The sequence below is a fragment of the Mandrillus leucophaeus genome, unplaced genomic scaffold, assembly GCF_000951045.1.
Source record: "Mandrillus leucophaeus isolate KB7577 unplaced genomic scaffold, Mleu.le_1.0 Scaffold78, whole genome shotgun sequence".
Lineage (NCBI taxonomy): Eukaryota > Metazoa > Chordata > Mammalia > Primates > Cercopithecidae > Mandrillus > Mandrillus leucophaeus.
The window spans coordinates 1668443-1687006 of record NW_012108474.1 but is presented as its reverse complement, the minus strand read 5'-3'; the positions used below and the strand labels follow the sequence as shown (position 1 = coordinate 1687006).

At 62.3% G+C, this 18564-nt stretch overlaps 1 protein-coding gene across 1 annotated transcript in view; it reads left to right on the top strand.

Moving 5' to 3' along the window:
• CLCN7 (chloride channel, voltage-sensitive 7) overlaps positions 1–15865 on the top strand; it is a 36157-nt gene extending 20292 nt beyond the window's left edge. Inside the window, exons 3-25 of the mRNA XM_011966933.1 lie at positions 674–745; positions 879–944; positions 1378–1510; positions 1799–1908; positions 2390–2470; positions 3910–3972; positions 4079–4162; positions 5190–5283; positions 5612–5676; positions 6158–6274; positions 6910–6964; positions 7463–7523; positions 8439–8577; positions 9725–9818; positions 10766–10935; positions 12299–12350; positions 12532–12659; positions 12937–13022; positions 13217–13346; positions 13967–14026; positions 14114–14290; positions 14621–14701; positions 14989–15865. Coding sequence (XP_011822323.1) covers positions 674–745; positions 879–944; positions 1378–1510; positions 1799–1908; positions 2390–2470; positions 3910–3972; positions 4079–4162; positions 5190–5283; positions 5612–5676; positions 6158–6274; positions 6910–6964; positions 7463–7523; positions 8439–8577; positions 9725–9818; positions 10766–10935; positions 12299–12350; positions 12532–12659; positions 12937–13022; positions 13217–13346; positions 13967–14026; positions 14114–14290; positions 14621–14701; positions 14989–15075 — 2205 coding nt within the window. The 3' untranslated portion in view covers positions 15076–15865. The remainder of the gene's footprint in view (positions 1–673; positions 746–878; positions 945–1377; positions 1511–1798; positions 1909–2389; positions 2471–3909; positions 3973–4078; positions 4163–5189; positions 5284–5611; positions 5677–6157; positions 6275–6909; positions 6965–7462; positions 7524–8438; positions 8578–9724; positions 9819–10765; positions 10936–12298; positions 12351–12531; positions 12660–12936; positions 13023–13216; positions 13347–13966; positions 14027–14113; positions 14291–14620; positions 14702–14988) is intronic.
• Positions 15866–18564: the final 2699 nt, after the last annotated feature.

The window sequence follows — 18564 nt, the reverse complement described above, 5'->3', positions numbered from 1 at the left end:
AGCCTCCTGAGGAGCTGGGACCGCATGCGCTTCATACCCAGCATGGGTTGGATTGCTGAAGTTCAGTTAATCTGTTTTTTCTTGTGTTGCTTGTACTTTTGGTGTCGTATCTAAGAAACCGTTGCCTAACCCAAGGGTATGACGACTGACCCGTGTTTTCCTAAGAATTTTACAGTTTTAGGTGTTTCATCCCTTTTGAGTTAATTTTTGGATGTGGTGTGAGGTAAGGGTCCAACGTCATACCCTCCCTCCCTCTCTCTCTCTCTCTTATTTTTGAGACAGGGTCTCACTGTCACCCAGGCTGGAGTGCAGTGGTGCAATCTCGGCTCACTGCGAGCTCCCCGTCCTGGGTTCAAGGGATTCCTGCCTCAGCCTCCCAAGTAGCTGGGATTACAGGCACCCGCCACCACACACAGCTAGTTTTTGTAATTTTAGTAGAGACAGGTTGTTGTCCAGGCTGGTGTCGAACTCCTGATCGCAGGTGATCTGCCTGCTTTGGCCTCTCAAAGCGCTGGGATTACAGGCATCAGCCCCCGCGCCCCACCTGCAGTTCTCTCGCTGTGTCCTTGTCCTTGGCGTTGGGGTGCTGACGGCCTTGTGTGTGAGCTGAGAGGGGCCTCTCTCCTTGTGGCCTTGTCAACCGTGCTTCTCTCTTTGCCTTTTTCTGCCACAGGATATGGATCCTCCGCATCCCTTCCCCAAGGAGATCCCACACAACGAGAAGCTCCTGTCCCTCAAGTATGAGGTGGGCGTCCTCCTGTTCTCCCTGACCCTGAGACCTGGCCTCTGTCCCCTCCAAACCCATTCCCGGTCTCCTGTGCCCGCACCCGGGGCGTCGGGTCGGTGCTGAGTGCTGCCCCTGCTGTCCCGGCCTGCAGAGCTTGGACTATGACAACAGTGAGAACCAGCTGTTCCTGGAGGAGGAGCGGCGGATCAACCACACGGTGAGCTGGACGCCGCTCCCTGCGGGGTCCCAAGGTGCAGGCGCTGGTGCTGACTGGGCCTGGGTCTGCGACATGCCTCCTCCTCTGACCCCGCCTCCAAGGCCGGTGGGTTCCTTTGGTTTCTGGAGACAACGGGAGGGTCACGGCCACCGTAACCGGGAAGGCTGCTCTTACCGCCGCCAGCTGCAGTGCCCAGCATAGCAACCACTGGCTGTGAAGCTGTTGGGAAGTCGCCCACTTCCCCGAGTCACCCTCAGGCCCCGGGTGTGCTTCGGGTATTGGCCAGAAACTGCCCTTTGTGGGACTCAGCGCACCGTGCACGCTGGGACCTTCATAATCCCAGGGCCTGCAGGTGGTCTGGGCAGTCCTGCTGCTGCCAGAGCGACCTGCGCCGCGGCCCTGCTTGACCCTTGCGTTGACCGCACCCCTGCAGGCCTTCCGGACGGTGGAGATCAAGCGCTGGGTCATCTGCGCCCTCATCGGCATCCTCACGGGCCTCGTGGCCTGCTTCATCGACATCGTGGTGGAGAACCTGGCCGGCCTCAAGTACAGGGTCATCAAGGGCAGTATCCTTCCCAGCATGGCGGGTGCAGGTTGGGGGCGGGGCGTGGCCTGGGCTCAGTCCCGGGTGGAAGTTCTGAGCCCGGCGTGTTCCAGTGCAGGTGGAGGTGGCCTGGCCAGGCTGGCTGCATCCCTGTCATGGTTGGGCTGTGAGATGTCTCTGGCATGTCCAGGGAGCGTCATGGCTCCACCAAGCAGAGTGGCGTCTGCCAGGCCGGGCCATGGGGCAGGGCCGGGGTCCAGGGTGGGTGGTCCTGACGGGGAAGCAGCCAGCCCTCCTTGATGAACCCCAGATATCGACAAGTTCACAGAGAAGGGCGGGCTGTCCTTCTCCCTGTTGCTGTGGGCGACGCTGAACGCCGCCTTCGTGCTGGTGGGCTCCGTGATCGTGGCTTTCATAGAGGTAGGTGCCCCAGCCATGTCGGACCCCACGAAGGATTGGGGGGCTTGGCGAATGGGCGGGAACCTCTGCAGCTCACCCACCCCCACCATCACGTTGGCTGAGAACCTGGGCACTTTCTGGAATCACGCGGTCCAGACTCACAGCCTCAGGAGGAGCAGACACACCAGGGCCTCTTCACCCCCAGAGCCCCGGGTGCTGCTCCTAACCCAGCAGCACAGGCCTGGGCACCGTCACCCCGCTCCGCCCCTCCTGGAGCCTCCTCACTCCGCCCTCCTTCCATCTCCACCTCCGCCCCCACCACGTCCTTGATCTGTGCCTGGGCTGGGAAGAGTGAGAGCAGCTACCCGCGCGACATGAGGCCCCTTCCCTGAGGCCCTGATGTGTGTGCTGAGCTCCCCGGCTCCTGGGGCTCCTGGGCCTGTGGGGCTGGGTCTATCTCAGCCTGGCCGTGACCCGTTCAGCCGTGCTTCCCGTTTTTCAGCCGGTGGCTGCTGGCAGTGGAATCCCCCAGATCAAGTGTTTCCTCAACGGGGTGAAGATCCCCCACGTGGTGCGGCTCAAGGTGAGGGTGTGGTGGCCCTGGGCGGGGGGGGCCCTGGCTGGGTGGGGGAAGCGGGCCCTGGCTGGGGGGGGCGGGGGGGCCCTGGCTGGGCAGGGAGGCCCTGGCTGGGCGGGGAGGCACCAGCTCTTTGCTGGTTCAGGAGCAGCTCTCTTGTCTGCCCGGCTTCCAGAACTGGCCTCGGCCACCTTGTGTGCTGGTGGGCTGGCTGGGTGTAAAGGGGTCACCTTTTTTTTTTTGAAAGTGGTAACAGCTGGTATGTGCGCATATTAAATTATGTTAAAAACGAGTAAGCGGTGCCGAGATGCTCGTCTGGTGCATGTACCGCCACAGCTGTGCAGCGCGTCTGTGACTACGGGCTGCATGGCGGCGACTGACCGACTGTGGACGCTGTCGTCGTAGTGGGCGTGTAGCGTTGTTTCCTGCTCTTGGTTTGCCTCATGCTCATTTACACTTGGTGTTATCAGAGCGTCTGGTTCTGGAGGTGCTGCAGCCCTGACCCGGTTCCACCCAGTTCCGCTATGGTTGCTTCTGTCGGTGCCGCCAGTGTTCCTTAGCCTGAGACTTGCCGGAGCCCCGTTCCATCTGGGGAGGGTGGGCAGCATGGCAGCCACCCCCTGGGGGTGCTTCCGGGGCCTGGTCCCCATGGCCAAGGAGTGGGGCCAGTGTGTCCCCTCTGGCAAAAGCTCCCCGGTGACCTTGGGGTGCCCTTGCCCCGTGGTGGGAGGCCAGGTTTACTGGAGCAGCTGGGAGTGGCGACCGGCCTGTCACCCACGCCAGGCTGACCTGAGCCTTCTGGGATGTTGCTCCGTACCTTTTGTTGGCTGAGGGTTGCGTTTGCTTTCCTCAGCGTCTTTAACATAGAGCCCTCCCGGACACCCCACACGCTCAGCGCCCTTACGTTTGGGGTCTGCGCCCTCGTGGCTTCTGGCCTGGGGCGGGGAGGCTGATGAGAAACACCTTACACACCACCTCGGGTGGAGAGGATGAGGCCCCTGGGGGCGGGGAGCGGCTGGGAGGGCCATCGTGGAGCCGCAGGTGACCACTCTTCCTGTGCCGGGGCGTATGAGGGGCCTCGGGGCCTCGCTAGGCAGGGCTCGCGGGAACACCTCCCCTGTGCTGGCCACGCTGGCCGAGGCAGGACACGCCTGTAGGACGGGTCGGGCGACCCAGCTTTGCCTCAGGAAGGAAGGAAAGGAAAGAGCCCCTTCCCTGCTGAATGCCGAGGCCACAGAGGGCGGGACCCCCAGTGAGTGTGGGGGACGCTTGGCTGCTGTTTAGCGTGCACTGTGGCCATGGGGAGACCCAGCCCTGGGCGTGCCAGCCCCTTCCTGGATGTCCCATGTCCCAGCCACCCTGCCTGATCGGGGCTGTTTTATGGCTCAGGTCCAAAGACGGCGCCTGCCCTTTCATCAGAGGCCGTGCGTCTCCCTGTGTTTCAGACGTTGGTGATCAAAGTGTCCGGTGTGATCCTGTCGGTGGTCGGGGGCCTGGCCGTGGGAAAGGTAACAGAGTGCCCGTGGCCCCGCCAGCTGGAGCCTGAGGCCACCGGGCCCGCGAGGGCCGCCACACCCAGCTGTGTCTCTGAGCACGGGTCCTTCTGGTCTCCAGGAAGGGCCGATGATCCACTCGGGTTCAGTGATTGCCGCCGGGATCTCTCAGGGAAGGTCAACGTCACTGAAACGAGATTTCAAGGTGATTCATACTCTCTCCACCTTGTATGGGTGGGCTCCAGATGCCATGGGCACAGGCACGGGCGCCACTGCAGGAGATGGTCTTCCCTCAGCACCCCCGGCCGGGAGCCCCAGCCCCCTCTGAGGACAGCCTGGCGGGTGGCTCCCAGAGCCAGCGGGCACAGTCCCTGCCCGGCGAGGCCTCCGCACGGCCTACTGCTTCCCTCCTTGGGTCCCCTGCCACACACGCATTTGTGTTTCCCGTGGGAGGGGTCTGTGGCTGCAAGCGGCTGAGTTCTCAGAGGAGCATAGAGCCTGAAACCAAGTGTGTCCACCTGATGTTTATTTGTCAGGACACACTTCAGAACACTTTTCCCCCCGGAAGTCCCCAGCACGTTGGTGGGGATTGAGCTGCATTTGGATGTGAATGTGTTTTTCTTTCTTTCTTTTTTTCTTTTTTTTTTTTTGAGATGGAGTCTTTCTGAGAATCTGAGGATTCTCCTGCCTCAGTCTCCCGAGTAGCTGGGATTACAGGCGCCCGCCAGCACACCTGGCTAAGTTTTTGGTTGTTTTAGGAGAGATGGGGTTTCACCATGTTGGCCGGACTGGTCTCGAACTCCCTGGCCTCAGGTGACCCGCCCGCCTCAGCCTCCCAAAGTGCTGGAATTGCAGGCATGAGCCAGCACGCCCGGCTGTGTGTGAATTTAGAGGTAGGCAGCGTTCCCACAGTACAGACATCAACAGCAAGGCTGGGTTCCGTCGGTGCGGTTTTCGGTAGAGGGTGGAGGTTTTCAGAACCTCGTGTGTGCTGGAAAGTTGAGCTCCTGGCTGGGTCTTTCTGTGTTTCCCTGGACTGCCGGTGGCTGTGCCGACCTTGCTGTGTCTTGCCGTGGTCTGCAGCGCGGCGCTCTTCAGGAATCAGAGCTGGCGACTCGGTCGTCCTGAAAGCCCCTTCCCCTGCGCAGCTGCTGTCCTGGTGGCCGCTCTGCCTTTCTGAGAGCTGAGCCCTCGAGGAAGCTGCCTGAGCCCTGGGTCTGTCTCTGTTGCAGATCTTCGAGTACTTCCGCAGAGACACAGAGAAGCGGGACTTCGTCTCCGCAGGGGCCGCGGCCGGAGTGTCAGCGGCGTTTGGAGCCCCCGTGGGTGAGGAAGGCTGTGTCTGGTCTGGAGCTTTGCCCTCACCCTGTGTGTTGGAAGAAACGGTCTCCTGTCTGTAGGCCCAGTACCCGCTGAGGGTGGGCAGAGGCTCGGAGTCACAGCCGGGGCATTTGGAAGCGGCCAGCAGCGGCTGGCAGTGTGCTCGGGCCCGGCCCTCAGACCTCCCTTGGGGTTCCTCTCTGTGTGGCTGGGGCCTACCCCAGTAGCTTCTTTCTGACATGGTCTGGGTTTCCTGGAGCCTGGGGGCGGGAGTTGGTGGTGGGCATGGTGCCCTGTGTCCAGCTGGCACCCGATCCGGCCGCCTGCCTTCCAGGTGGGGTCCTGTTCAGCCTGGAGGAGGGTGCATCCTTCTGGAACCAATTCCTGACCTGGAGGATCGTAAGTGCCTGCTGATGGCTGCCTCCCCGTCAGGGCGCATGCTGCACTCTCAGTCCCCACCATGGGTTCCGCCCTGGGGCCACCCGTGAAGCTACGGCTAGACCTGGAGCCCCTGTGGGACTGTCAGGCCCTGGCCCTGCCCAAAGCGGCGGTCGTGCCTTTGCTGCCCAGTTCGCCCTTGGTCCTGGGCACCATTGCTAGCCCCAGGTGGCTCCCGGGTGGGGGATCAAACAGCTGGGAACCCAGCCCTGCCCCACCTTCCCCTCTTGCTCTCCAGTGGCGAGTTCAGAGAGGGCTGAGCCCCTCCTTGCCCGGAACAGTGCGCCCGCCCCTAGCTCCAGCCCCTTCCCTTCTGCCTTGGGCGGGATCTGCAGACTCCTGGCCCCCCGGCTGACAGGAGGGGCGATGGTCCCTGCTGGTCCGTGGGCCCTGGGCTGGGAGCACGGCTCTGAGGGCTCTGGTTTCCTGCTCTCTATCGCAGTTCTTTGCTTCCATGATCTCCACGTTCACTCTGAATTTTGTTCTGAGCATTTACCATGGGAACATGTGGGACCTGTCCAGCCCGGGCCTCATCAACTTCGGAAGGTTTGACTCAGAGGTACCTGTCCCATCACCCACCTCGCCCACCTCGCATCCTGGGCCAGGACCCTGTTTGCTTAAGGCCCAGGTTGAGGATTTGGTCCTTTAGAAAACTGGCTCACAGCTGTGGAGCCAAGCTCTTGCGCGAGCTCCAGGACCCTGAGGGGCTGCAGGAAGACACCCCAAGCTGCCCTCAGGTCAGGGCGCCATGTGACTAGCAGGGCACCTGGGATGTCACACAGTTGCTGCATGAATGGGGCCTGGGGGCACGTGCAGCAGCTGCTGTGGGGGCAGGTGGGCTCAGGCAGCCTGGGGCCTGGGCTGGAGAGCCTCCTCGTGCCATTGACAGGACGGCTCTGTGCACAGGAAACTGGGGGATCATGGGCTGTGTCCCCAGTGCCTGGGGCCCTCCCCGCCCTGGGTGCTGAGGGTGGCAGGGTCTCTCAGAGCTTCCCTGGCCGCCACACCAGGCAGGGGCCAGGCCTGCTCAAAACACCCAGCGTGTTTCCCTCCTGTGGGCTTCCGCGGCCTGCGTGGAAGGGCGGGAAGGCGCTGTGTGGCTACGGCTCTCTTACGATGGTGGTCCTGAGTTTCAGCAGAAAGGAGCTGTGGGCCTTTTCCCTCACATCCTCTGCCTTCTCCCTCTCTGCACAGAAAATGGCCTACACGATCCACGAGATCCCGGTCTTCATCGCCATGGGTGTGGTGGGTAAGAGCTGCCCCCAGCTCTGCGGGGACGGCCTGTGGGCCTGGCTCGGCTGGACTAGAGGCCGTGGTTCCCTGGAGCCTGCCCTCATCCCAGGGCCACCTGGGGGCCTGCTTCTCCAGATTCTTCCATAGGCAGCACGCTTGGGGGTGGGGAGCCAAAAGCTTCGCTTCTGTGGCTTCCTGTGGTTTATCTCTCTGTTGGCACAAACCACAGGGCTGCAGGGATGGATGGGTTTTCCTCTAAGAGGTAGAATTGGTCCCACCAGCGTTTATTGCTCTGCACGACACCTTTTCCCTGAAGGAAGGCGGAGCCTTTGAGAAACAGCGCCCCCAGCCCTCAGGGTGACGATGGGGAGGAAGCAGCTTACCTGGACCCCTAGCCCCCTGCCGTCCTCTTGCCTTGGCAAACCCTCAAGTTTCTGCTGCCATCTGGGAGCTGGAGGGCAGAGGCCTGCCCCTTTCCTCCCGTGTCGCTGACTGGCCTTTCCCCTGTCTGCAGGCGGTGTGCTCGGAGCTGTGTTCAACGCCTTGAACTACTGGCTGACCATGTTTCGAATCAGGTGAGAAATCGCGTTGCATATCGTGTTGGCAGGCGTGGCCACACAGGCCCTTTGAAAGCGGACGTGGTGGCGTGGGGTTGACACTCCGAGGCCACAGCCGAAAGAAAGGCTGTGTGTGCAGCCTCCTGCCTGATTGTTTCCCGGTGGAGCTGCTCAGAGGAGATGTGTCCTGGGGCCTGGAGAGCCCGAGGCTGGAGCATGAGGGCTCCGGGAGGACGGCGCCTGGGTAGGAAGTGAGGCCCTGCGTGGGATCGGGCCTGGGCAAGGCACGCCCAACCCTCGCCCGGCTCTGCCTGGTAGCAACCGCAGCTGGCCTGCTCCCGGCCTCTTCCTTCTTGGTCTGTGCTAATTTCAGTACTATCGGGTGCAGCCGGGGCACGGGGAGTGCCACTTCCCACGTGTTGGGAGGCGTTGCTGCTGAGAAGTCTTTACCCGACGGAAGAGGACAAGCCCAGGACATTCGGGCGTCTGATTGACGATTAAACACCGGCCTGGCCCAGCGCGGTGCCTCACGCCTATAATCTCAGCAGCACTTTGGGAGGCCGAGGCAGGCGGATCACCTGAGGTCGGGAGTTCCAGACCAGCCTGACCAAGATGGAGAAACCCTGTCTCTACTAAAAATACATAAACAAAATTAGCCGGGTGTGGTGCCAGGTGCCTGTAATCCCAGCTGCTCGGGAGGCTGAGGCAGGAGAATCGCTTGAACCCGGGAGGTGGAGGTTGTGGTGAGCCAAGATCACGCCATTGCACTCCAGCCTGGGCAACAAAAGCAAAACTCCGTCTCCAAAAAAAAAAACAAAAAAAAAAAACACAGGCCCCCGCAGTGTCCTCCATCAGGGACTTGGGTTGCCATGGGAGCTGCCGAGGGGCCGCACTGCCGTCCTGCCTGCCATGCAGCCTGACTCTTGGTTCCAGGTACATCCACCGGCCCTGCCTGCAGGTGGTCGAGGCCATGCTGGTGGCCGCCGTCACGGCCACGGTCGCCTTTGTGCTGATCTACTCGTCGAGGGACTGCCAGCCCCTGCAGGGGGGCTCCATGTCCTACCCGCTGCAGGTGGGAAGCTGGGCCCAGGTGGGGTGCAGCAGGCAGGGCAGCCACAGGGCGGCCTCCAGGAGCCTTGCTTAGGCCACGGGAGGAGAGCTGCCCACCCCACCGAGTTCCAGAAGTGCACAGGCTGGCATGTCTCAGAGAGGGTTAGTCCTGTCCACCCAGATCTGAGGAGGCCAGGTGTCTGCCGAGGTGCCAGGGGAACAGGCGGTGGTGTGGGGGCCAAAGGCTCCCCCCAGTCCTCTTCCCAGAATGGCAGCCTCATGGGGCGAGTCTCAGAAGCCTGGGGACACCGTAGATGTGAACCCAGGAGAAATGCAAACCTCCGTCCACAGCCGGGCCTGTGCCTGGTGTTCACGGTTCACCACAGTCCGTGTGTCCGTCTGCACTGTGAGACAGTTGCCTGTGCCTGGTGCCCACGGCTCACCACAGTCTGTGTGTCTGTCTGCACTGTGACACGGTTGCCCTGGAAAGCACCGTGCTCAGAGGAACCACACATGAGGTCACGTGACGTAGCCCCGTTAATGTGAAACATCCACAACGGGGAGAGCTTAGAGGCCCAGCAGAGCAGTGGGTGCCGTGCTGGGAGTGGGCAGGGCGGGGTGAGCTGACGGGACAGGTGCGAACCGTTAGAGGCGTGGGAGGCTGGGGGCTGTGGGGTTGACCAGCCTTGCTACACTCTGCTCCAGCCCCGTGGACAACAACCCCAGTGTTGCTGGAGCCTGGGAGGCTCTGGGCCTGGGCCTGTGTCACCGGGGCACCGACAGCCTCTTCTAGGAGCTTGTGAGCACCTGGGCCCACCTTCCCCAGCTCCAGGGACGGACAGCCCCCCAGCCCCCCAGCCCAGGGTCCTGCTGACCCACCCCCAGGGCTGGACATGGCTCTGGAGCCCCTGCTGGGTCTGGGCCGTGTGTCCTTCCTCTCCGTGACCGTGGCCCACCCGATGTGTCCTCCTTCCCCCTGTGACTGTGGCCCACCCGATGTGTCCTCCTTCCCTCTGTGACCGTGGCCCGCCCGATGGCGGGGCCGTGTGGTCTTGCCCCGATATTGGCCGGGCACAGAGTACACGGCCTCTCCACGGCGCCGTCAGGTCTGTGCCTGCGACCCAGCGACCCGTCTCCCTCCCAACACGCGCTCTCTCCTGACCCCGCAGCTCTTCTGTGCAGATGGCGAGTACAACTCCATGGCCGCGGCCTTCTTCAACACCCCGGAGAAGAGCGTGGTGAGCCTCTTCCACGACCCGCCAGGTGTGTGTGGGCAGTGCCGCCGGGCAGGCCCCGGGATCCGGGCATGGGCGATGCCTTCTGGCTGAGTGTCCCCTGTGGGCGGAGGTCGCAGCCCCGGGCTGGGGGGTCATTCCTAGCATGGATGATAGCAGGGACTCGCTCCTGTAATCCCAGCACTTGAGGAGACCAAGGCAGGAGAATCGCTTGAGCCTAGGAGGTTAAGACCAGCCTGGGCAACTTAGCAAGACTCTGTCTTTGCCAAAAAAGCAAAACTACCCGGCCACGGTCGTGTGCCCACAGTCCCAGGTACTCGGGAGGCTGGGCCAGGAGGATTGCTTGAGGCTGCAATGAGCTGCGATTACATTACTGCATACCAGCCTGGGTGACAGAATGAGACCCTCTCAAAAAAAACAAAAGAAAGCCCAGCCTGGTGACTGCCACACCAAGGCCACGGCCTGGCCTCGCCCGACCACAAGGGTTTCATGGAAGCGTAGCCCGTGACCTTGGAGTGCCGGCCTTTCACCTCTGCGATGGTGTCCCCTGGCGGCCTCGCCCAACCCATGCACAGTGCAGTGCCACCTGCTGCAGGAAGGGAACCCCAGGCTGTAGGGGGCACCCTCTTCCCAGAGCCAGGCTGCAAGCTGCACCATAGTGCCCACCATGGAGTCTCGACCCGGCTCTACTGTGTGGCCGGTGCCTGGGCTGCCCACCTGGACACGGCTCCTGCTGCTGCTGGCATCAGGGCCCCGCAGAGCCTCTTGCCCTGTGGTCTCACGGATCCTTGCAGCCTCTCTGCTTCCCAGGGAGGTTGAGAACAGGGAGCCTTCTGGGGACCGCTGGGCTCAGGAGCTCAGGTTGCTGGGCTCCTGGAAGGTGACTGTGAGGCCCAAGACTGGGCAGCGGGGCAGGGCGGGCCTGCGGAGGGCGCGAGTCATGTGGAGGTCCCATCAGCCCCTCTTCTCTTCTAGGCTCCTACAACCCCTTGACCCTCGGCCTGTTCACACTGGTCTACTTCTTCCTGGCCTGCTGGACCTATGGGCTCACCGTGTCTGCTGGGGTCTTCATCCCATCCCTGCTCATCGGGGCTGCCTGGGGCCGGCTCTTTGGGATCTCCCTGTCCTACCTCACGGGGGCGGCGGTGAGTGGGGCTGGAGGGGGAGGCTGTGGGGCCCTGCAGCGGAGCCAGGTCTTGCGGCCGTGCGGACCGGAGCAGGGGTCCCAGGGCAGGACAAAAGCATCGTGCCTCGCGTTGTTCACGGGCCGTGAGCGTTGCCCTGCTGTGGTGACAGCACGTGTACTGTGGCAGCACAGCCTGTGTGGAGTCTGGACCAGGCAAAGGTTGGGGGTGGAGGCCTATGTCCTCCTCCTTGAGATGTGATAAAAAGCATGGGTGATTCTGGGCTGCCACAGAGCTGTTTTTAGGCTCCATGGGGTGGACGCCCGCCCAGGGCTGCTCTCTGGGAGGCCGGGCACCAGAGCCACATCCGCTGCCCGCCAGACCGTGGCCTCCGTGGGCCTTCCTTCTATGCCTGTCTCCGCTGGGGCTGGGTTCCCTTGTATGTTTTCTATTTCTCATGTCAGTTGCTTAAATAACACTGAACACCTGTAAGAGGCCCTGGCAGGAAGCACCCTCCGGCTGCCCAGGCCTGCGTGCTTTGCCCATCTCCGGCTGCCCAGGCCTGCGTGCTTTGCCCGTCTCCGGCTGCCCAGGCCTGTGTGCTTTGCCATCTGCCTGCACACAAGGGTCTGGTTTAATTTGTTTTGCTTTTTAAAATTGAGACATGATTCACATACCATAAAACTCAATCGTTTTAAAGAGGACAATTCAGCGGCGTTTCTCACATTCGTGAGGCAGTGCGGCCATTGCTGCCGCTTCTAGAATGTTCCATCATCCCAGACTGGAAACCGTGTGCCCACTGACACGCATGCCCCGCTTTCCCTGGCCCCCAGCCCTGGCAGCCACCAGGGTCCTCCGATCTCTGGCTTTGCCGCCCCTGACGTTGCCTCTACGGGGAGTCGCCGTCTGCAGCCTCCATGCCTGGATTCCTTGGCCAAGCCTCGTGTTCGCGGGGCTCTCCGTGTCCTGTGTGCTGGAGTTTCCTCCTCATGCTGGGTGGCGCTCTCTAGTTGGCCTGGGCTGCTGCATGGTGACCGTGCCCTCTGCACCCTCCATGCTTGCCACTCCTCTGTTCCTCTGGTGCCGAGCGCCTGGTCCAGGCTGAGGGCGCAGCCTCCGCAGCAGGGTGTGCTGTGCTGGGTCGCTCTGCGTGTGTGTGCACAGCCACAGGGTTCTTTCTTGGGCATGGGGCTGCTGGGCCTGGGCAGGGCCTCCTCCGTCTATGTGTCTTGGTCGGTTTGGGCTGGGCCTGGGCAGGGCCTCCTCCGTCTGTGTGTCTTGGTCGGTTTGGGCTGGGGTCTAGGCAGGACCTCCTCCGTCTGTGTATCTTGGTGGGTTTGGACCTGCCACCGCACTGACACCTTCTCCATGTCACCTCCCGCAGATCTGGGCGGACCCCGGCAAATACGCCCTGATGGGAGCTGCGGCCCAGCTGGGTAGGTCCCAGCTCTTGCCCAGTGGGTGGGGGGCTCCACAGGGTCTGGAGGGGGCCGTGGCTGTCCTTGCGGGGTAGGGTCTGGGGGCAGGTGGATGGTATGGGTGCTGCACAGAGAAGGTGGTGGCCACGTGACCTTGAGCCAGGCGGGTGGACGTGCTGGGTTCCTGATGGCCCCACAGGCGGGATCGTGCGGATGACCCTGAGCCTGACAGTCATCATGATGGAGGCCACCAGCAACGTGACCTACGGCTTCCCCATCATGCTGGTGCTCATGACCGCCAAGATCGTGGGCGACGTCTTCATCGAGGTGCGCCGGGGCCTCAAAGCCTCACCCTGAGCGCGCGGGTGCTGCCGTGGGGGAGGGGCCCTTGTGAGCCTCCAAACAACCAGTCCCCAGGGGGTGGGCTCGGGTTTCCGGGGCGGCCTCTGGGTTCCTGGGGGTGGGCTCGGGTTTCCGGGACGGCCTCTGGGTTCCTGGGGGTGGGCTCGGGTTTCCGGGGCGGCCTCTGGGTTCCTAGGGGTAGGCTCGGGGCTCCAGGGGTGGGTGTGGGCTCCTCAAGGCCTGTGTCGCGCCCCGCCCGCAGGGCCTGTATGACATGCACATTCAGTTGCAGAGTGTGCCCTTCCTGCACTGGGAGGCCCCGGTCACCTCGCACTCGCTCACTGCCAGGTACAGCGCCCACGACAGCTGTGGGTGGGGAGGGTGTCCAGTGGCCTCTTGTCGCACGGGGGCGGGGTGCACGGCTCGCGGGCTCCAGGCAGCCCCGCCTTTCCTGTCCAGCGGCTTCACACCTCACCAGCCCGCGGGGATGACGTGGGAGTTGGTGGCGCATGATGGGCTGTGTGGCGGGGCTGCTCCGGCAGGGAGGTGATGAGCACGCCAGTGACCTGCCTGAGGCGGCGTGAGAAGGTCGGCGTCATTGTGGACGTGCTGAGCGACACGGCGTCCAATCACAACGGCTTCCCCGTGGTGGAGCATGCCGATGACACCCAGGTACCGGGCACCCCGTAGACTGGGTCCCGCCACGTGACCGCTGTCGAGTGCAGGGGTGGGAAGCACACGGCGAGGTTCGCAGGACAGGGAAGCTGCATGTTTGGGTGCACTGTTGATTCTGGGAGTGCTGGGAGCTGAGAGTGTGGCCGTGGGGGGCCGTGCGGACGCTGAGGCTGGGCGGGGCTGCGGCCTGGCAGGGTCCTGTGGTCCGAACCGAGGCTGGACTGAGAGCTGTGGCTTTGTCAGGAGGCCCTGACAGGATGCGCAGCTTGGCCGCTGCTGTGTGGCCCTTAGATGTGGACGCTGGAGGTTTGGGGTTGGTTTTTATTGGGACCCAGTGGGGCTGCATCTGCCCTGCAGCAAAGCTGCCGTCCCTGGGCCCTTGGCTTTCTGCTGTGCTCGGTCAGGCCCCACTGCCCTGGCACTGATCCTTGGGTCCCGTGGCATTGTGCACGTGGAATGCCATGGCGAGGCTGGTGTGAGCAGGTAGCCGCTGCCACGGGGCTCATGCCCAGATGGGACACCTGGCTGGAACAGGGTCAGAGAGGGGCCCGACACAGCATTGCAGCACAGCCCCCCACCCTCGGGCCCGTCACCCTGACCGCAGGCCTCTCTCGCAGCCTGCCCGGCTCCAGGGCCTGATCTTGCGCTCCCAGCTCATCGTCCTCCTAAAGCACAAGGTGCGTGCCAGGCTCCGGGCTGCCGGGTGGGTGGGGGCCCCAGGGGGTGCTGGCTGGGCGCCTGATGCAGGGCCCTGCCGCCCGCAGGTGTTTGTGGAACGGTCCAACATGGGCCTGGTGCAGCGGCGCCTGAGGCTGAAGGACTTCCGCGACGCCTACCCGCGCTTCCCGCCCATTCAGTCCATCCACGTGTCCCAGGACGAGCGGGAGTGCACCATGGACCTCTCCGAGTTCATGAACCCCTCCCCCTACACGGTGCCCCAGGCATGTGCAGGGCATGGGTGCAGGGCATGGGTGCAGGGGGCTGGGGCCTAACAGCGCGGGTTGGGGTCCAGAGCCTCGTGGAGGGGCGGTCAGGGAGGCGGGGTGGGGCAGCCAGGAGTTGGTGACTTTGTCTCCTGTGGAGGGGCCTGGCAGGCTTTTAGGCTTCAGGCCGCAGAGCCGAAGTCAAGGGGCTGAGCAGGCTGGCCAGATAGGCGTGGGGGCTCAGGACGTGCCTGGATGCCGTGGTGGGGGGCCCAGGGAGCCAGCTCGGGTGAAGTCCCGCCTGCCCCTGCCGTGTGGGCGGCACTGACGGCTGTGCGCCTGCTGCAGGAGGCGTCGCTTCCCCGGGTGTTCAAGCTGTTCCGGGCCCTGGGCCTGCGGCACCTGGTGGTGGTGGACAACCGCAATCAGGTGAGCGGGGGCTGTGGGGGTGCGGGCGTGCCATGCAGGGCTCACCTCTTTCTCCTGCCCACGCTTACTCTCAGTTCCCGGCAGGGGACACTGAGGCACAGGACCCAGCACCGAGTCGGCCCATGCCCCATGGCCACATCCCTCCCCAGCCCTGCGCTCAGCTCGGGGGCTGTGCTGGAGCCCCAAGACCCCCAGCCTGTGCTGCCCCAGCCACACACAAAGCAGGGCGCTCCGCAGGCAGGCGGGAGCTGACCCGTGGGCCACTGTGGCTTGGCCTTGTCCTGCAGGTTGTCGGGTTGGTGACCAGGAAAGACCTCGCCAGGTACCGCCTGGGGAAGGGAGGCTTGGAGGAGCTCTCGCTGGCCCAGACGTGAGACCCAGCCCTGCCCTTGGTGGGCACCAGTGCTGGCACCCTGGCCCCTCCGCACTTCCTCCCGGAGTCACTGGTCTCTCGGGCCAAACCATGCTCCCCAGCAGTGGCAATGGCGAGCATCCTGCAGCTGGGCGGGCAGGCGGTGGGCACAGAACTGACCGTCTCACGGGACTGACCCTGTGTGGGCAGTGGTCTCCTCCCTTGGCACCTCCTTGCGCACGCCCATCTCCGCCCTCCTCGTCTAGGTTTCTTTTTCTCCAGGGATCAGCTGTGTGTGTGTGACCGCCCTACTGGGCTGGGGCTGTCAGCCTCTTGGGAGCCAGCGGCAGGGCCGCCACCTGCGTGCCTGTGCCCGTGTGCGTGAGACAGAGCCCTCGACCCTGCTGCTGCCCCAAGGGCTGCCTGCCCTGGAAGGGCCCCTGTGTCTCCACACCTGTGGAGTCTTCGAGACTTGGGAGCTGGCCTGGCCCCTCAGCCACAGGCTTGGCCTCATTTTCAACTGTGGGCAGACCCCTGTGGTCCCTGGGCCTGAGCCGTGGACTCGTAGCGCCAGGGTTTGGAAGCTGGGACCGCCCCGGAGAACAATCTCGCGCTGGTGCCACAGAGGAGCCCGGTGCCCTCCCCAGCCTGCATCCGGCTTGGGTACACGGGCCCAGAGGACTGGGGTGACGGGCCCCGTGCTGTGGTGTCGAGAGCTGAGAAAAACCACCAAGGCCCTGAGCCCCACGCCCAGCCCTGCTTTGGTCCCTGAGCCTCAGAGCAGTGGAGTTGCTGCCCTGTGGACACGGGCTGGGAAGGCAGGCTTCCCCTAGCACGTGGGGCCCCGGCCTTGGGGGTGGCCTCCCTGCCCCGCCCCTGCCGGTCACCAAGTGCAACTGCAGCAGGGGCCTCAGAGGACACCTGGCCCAGCACGGGGCTAGAAGGGCCGGTGGGCGCCGGAGCCGAGAAGCCCCCCCACCTGCCCACCTGAGGGCCCCTCAGAGGCTCCTCCAGCCAACCTGGCTGGGCCCCCTCTCACAGGGCGTTAGAGACAACTTCAGTGTCCTTGTTAGAGCAACGTGGGTCCCTCCATGGGGGGCTGGGGGCGGCTCCCTGCTGTGTATTTCCTCCCCAGGGAGTGGGGCCTCCCCAGGAGCTGACACCACACCCCCTGCTTAGCCCTCACGGGGCCCCAAGGCACCTGAGTGTGTCGGGTCTGAATGCGCGGAATAAAGAAATCCTCTCAGCCCGCCTTTGCCAGTGTCTTCCCTCCCACCCCGCCCGGACCACATCCAACAGCCTGGGACTTGCAGGGCCCTGGGGTTAGTGCACCATGTGGAGTGATAGAGGCGTGAAGGACAGCAGCTGCGGCCACCTGGGGCACCAGCCACATCCTCTTCCTCACCCCCGCCCCTCGCCTCCCTCCTGGGGGCCTCTGGGTCCTGGCAGTGGGTCTGGGGGACAAGGCAGAGGCACTCCGGGTGGAGGGAGTGGGGCTGGGGGGCCTGCACTGCACTGACGCCAGAAGAAAATTCCCGGACCTCAGAATTTCGGAGTCTGGGCGCCGGAAACCTGGGTGGGGTTTTTCCTCACGGTGGTTCTGTACTGAGGACCTGGAAGTGATTGTATTTTGGATGTATCTGGTTGAATAGAGCAGTCAGAGTCAGGATTCACGCGGCCTCTTTCTGCTTTTTAATGGGGCTGCTGAGCAAGGCTGGAGTTACCATGGAGCCCGCCTGTGCCCCACTCCCATGGCGCTGCCCAGGCCTCGGACTCTGCTCGGGCACGGGCCTGGCTGTATCTGGGGTGTCCTGAGGCTCTCGACCTCCCTGTTCCTGGCGTCCCTCCCTCCTGCCCCCTCCCCCAGATGCTGAAGGAAGTCCCCTTTGCCAGAGGACACATGTCTGCGCCCCCTTGGGAGTGGGGCCCCTCAGATACGTCCAGAAGCAGGCAGCTGGGGGCCTGCGGGAGTGGGAGAGCTGAGGGCTAGGGTTCCACTGGCAGCTGGGTTTTGAAGCCATGAGGTGCTGGGGAGAGAAGGAAGGTTCCGGAACAGCCCCGCTGCCCCACACCTGCCTCTCTGTGTCCACAGAGGACTCTTGCTCTGTCACCCAGGCTGGAGTACAGTGGCGCGATCTCGGCTCACTGCAACCTCTGCCTCCTGGATTCAAGAGATTCTCCTGCCTCAGCCTCCTGAGTACTTGGGACTACAAGTGCCTGCCACCATGCCCGGCTGATTGATTTTGTATTTTTAGTACAGCTGGGGTTTCACCATGTTGACCAGGCTGGTCTCGATCTCCTGACCTCAAGTGATCCACCTTGGCCTCCCAAAGTGCTGGGATCACAGGCGTGAGCCACTGCACCTGGCCTAACTTCGCTAATTTTTAACATTTTTGTAGAGATGGGGTCTCACTACTTTGCTCAGGCTGGTAGCTAAGAATCCTATAAGCACTGAGGTAGTTGTGCTGGCAGAGGCACTGTGGGTAGAAATGACTCTGTTTCCAGAACAGTTGTTAGTACTAGTTAGAATGAATTGCTGCCATCCTGGCTAACACGGTGAAACCCCGTCTCTACTAAATACACAAAAAACTAGCCAGGCGAGGTGGCGGCGCCTGTAGTCCCAGCTACTTGGGAGCCTGAGGCAGGAGAATGGCGTGAACCCGGAAGGCGGAGCTTGTAGTGAGCTGAGATTGTGGCCACTGCACTCCAGCCTGGGCGACAGAGTGAGACTCCATCTCACAAAAAGAAACAAAAAAAAAAATGAATTGCCGCCTACTCCAAGAAGGAAGAGATCTGATAGAATCAATCTTCCACCACTGGCTGGCTGGTCCCCTCCAGAGGTAGAGTAATACCGAGAATTCAGCATCAGTATCTTCTGTTGGCAGTTTGGCCATTCAGCAGTGGCAACAGCCATATCAGCCTTTGGTTAGAAGGAACCCATAATGTTGGGCCCATGCTGTCACAGCCTCTCCATTAACAGACCATTGTTTTAAGCACTGAGATGGCCAAGGAGAGAGTCTGGCTGACATCCATAGGAGAAGTTAACCTGTTCACCTGGATTCTGAGTGCCTCTGGTTGACATTATTATGAGACACAAAGGTCTACACATTTTATGCCTATTTCATCAAAAAAAATTTTTTTTTTTGATTTAATTTTTTTTTTTTTTTTTTAATGGAGTGTTGCTCTGTCATCCAGGCTGGAGTGCAATGGTATGATCTTGGCTCTACCTCCTGGGAATTAATTTAATCTTTTTTTTATTTTATTTTAACTTTTTTTAGAGATGGGGTTTTGCTGTGCTGCCGAAGCTGGTCTTGAACTCCTGGCCTCAAGTGATTTTCCTGCCTTGGCCTCTCCAAATGCTGGGATAACAGGCATGAGCCACCACACTCAACCTGTGCCTACTGCTTTTAATCTATCCACTTACTCCATTTCCTTCTTACCCAGACCTCTCGTCCCCATCTTCTAATCTTTTCTTTCAGGGTCCTGACTGTTTTTTGTTTTTTTTTTTTTT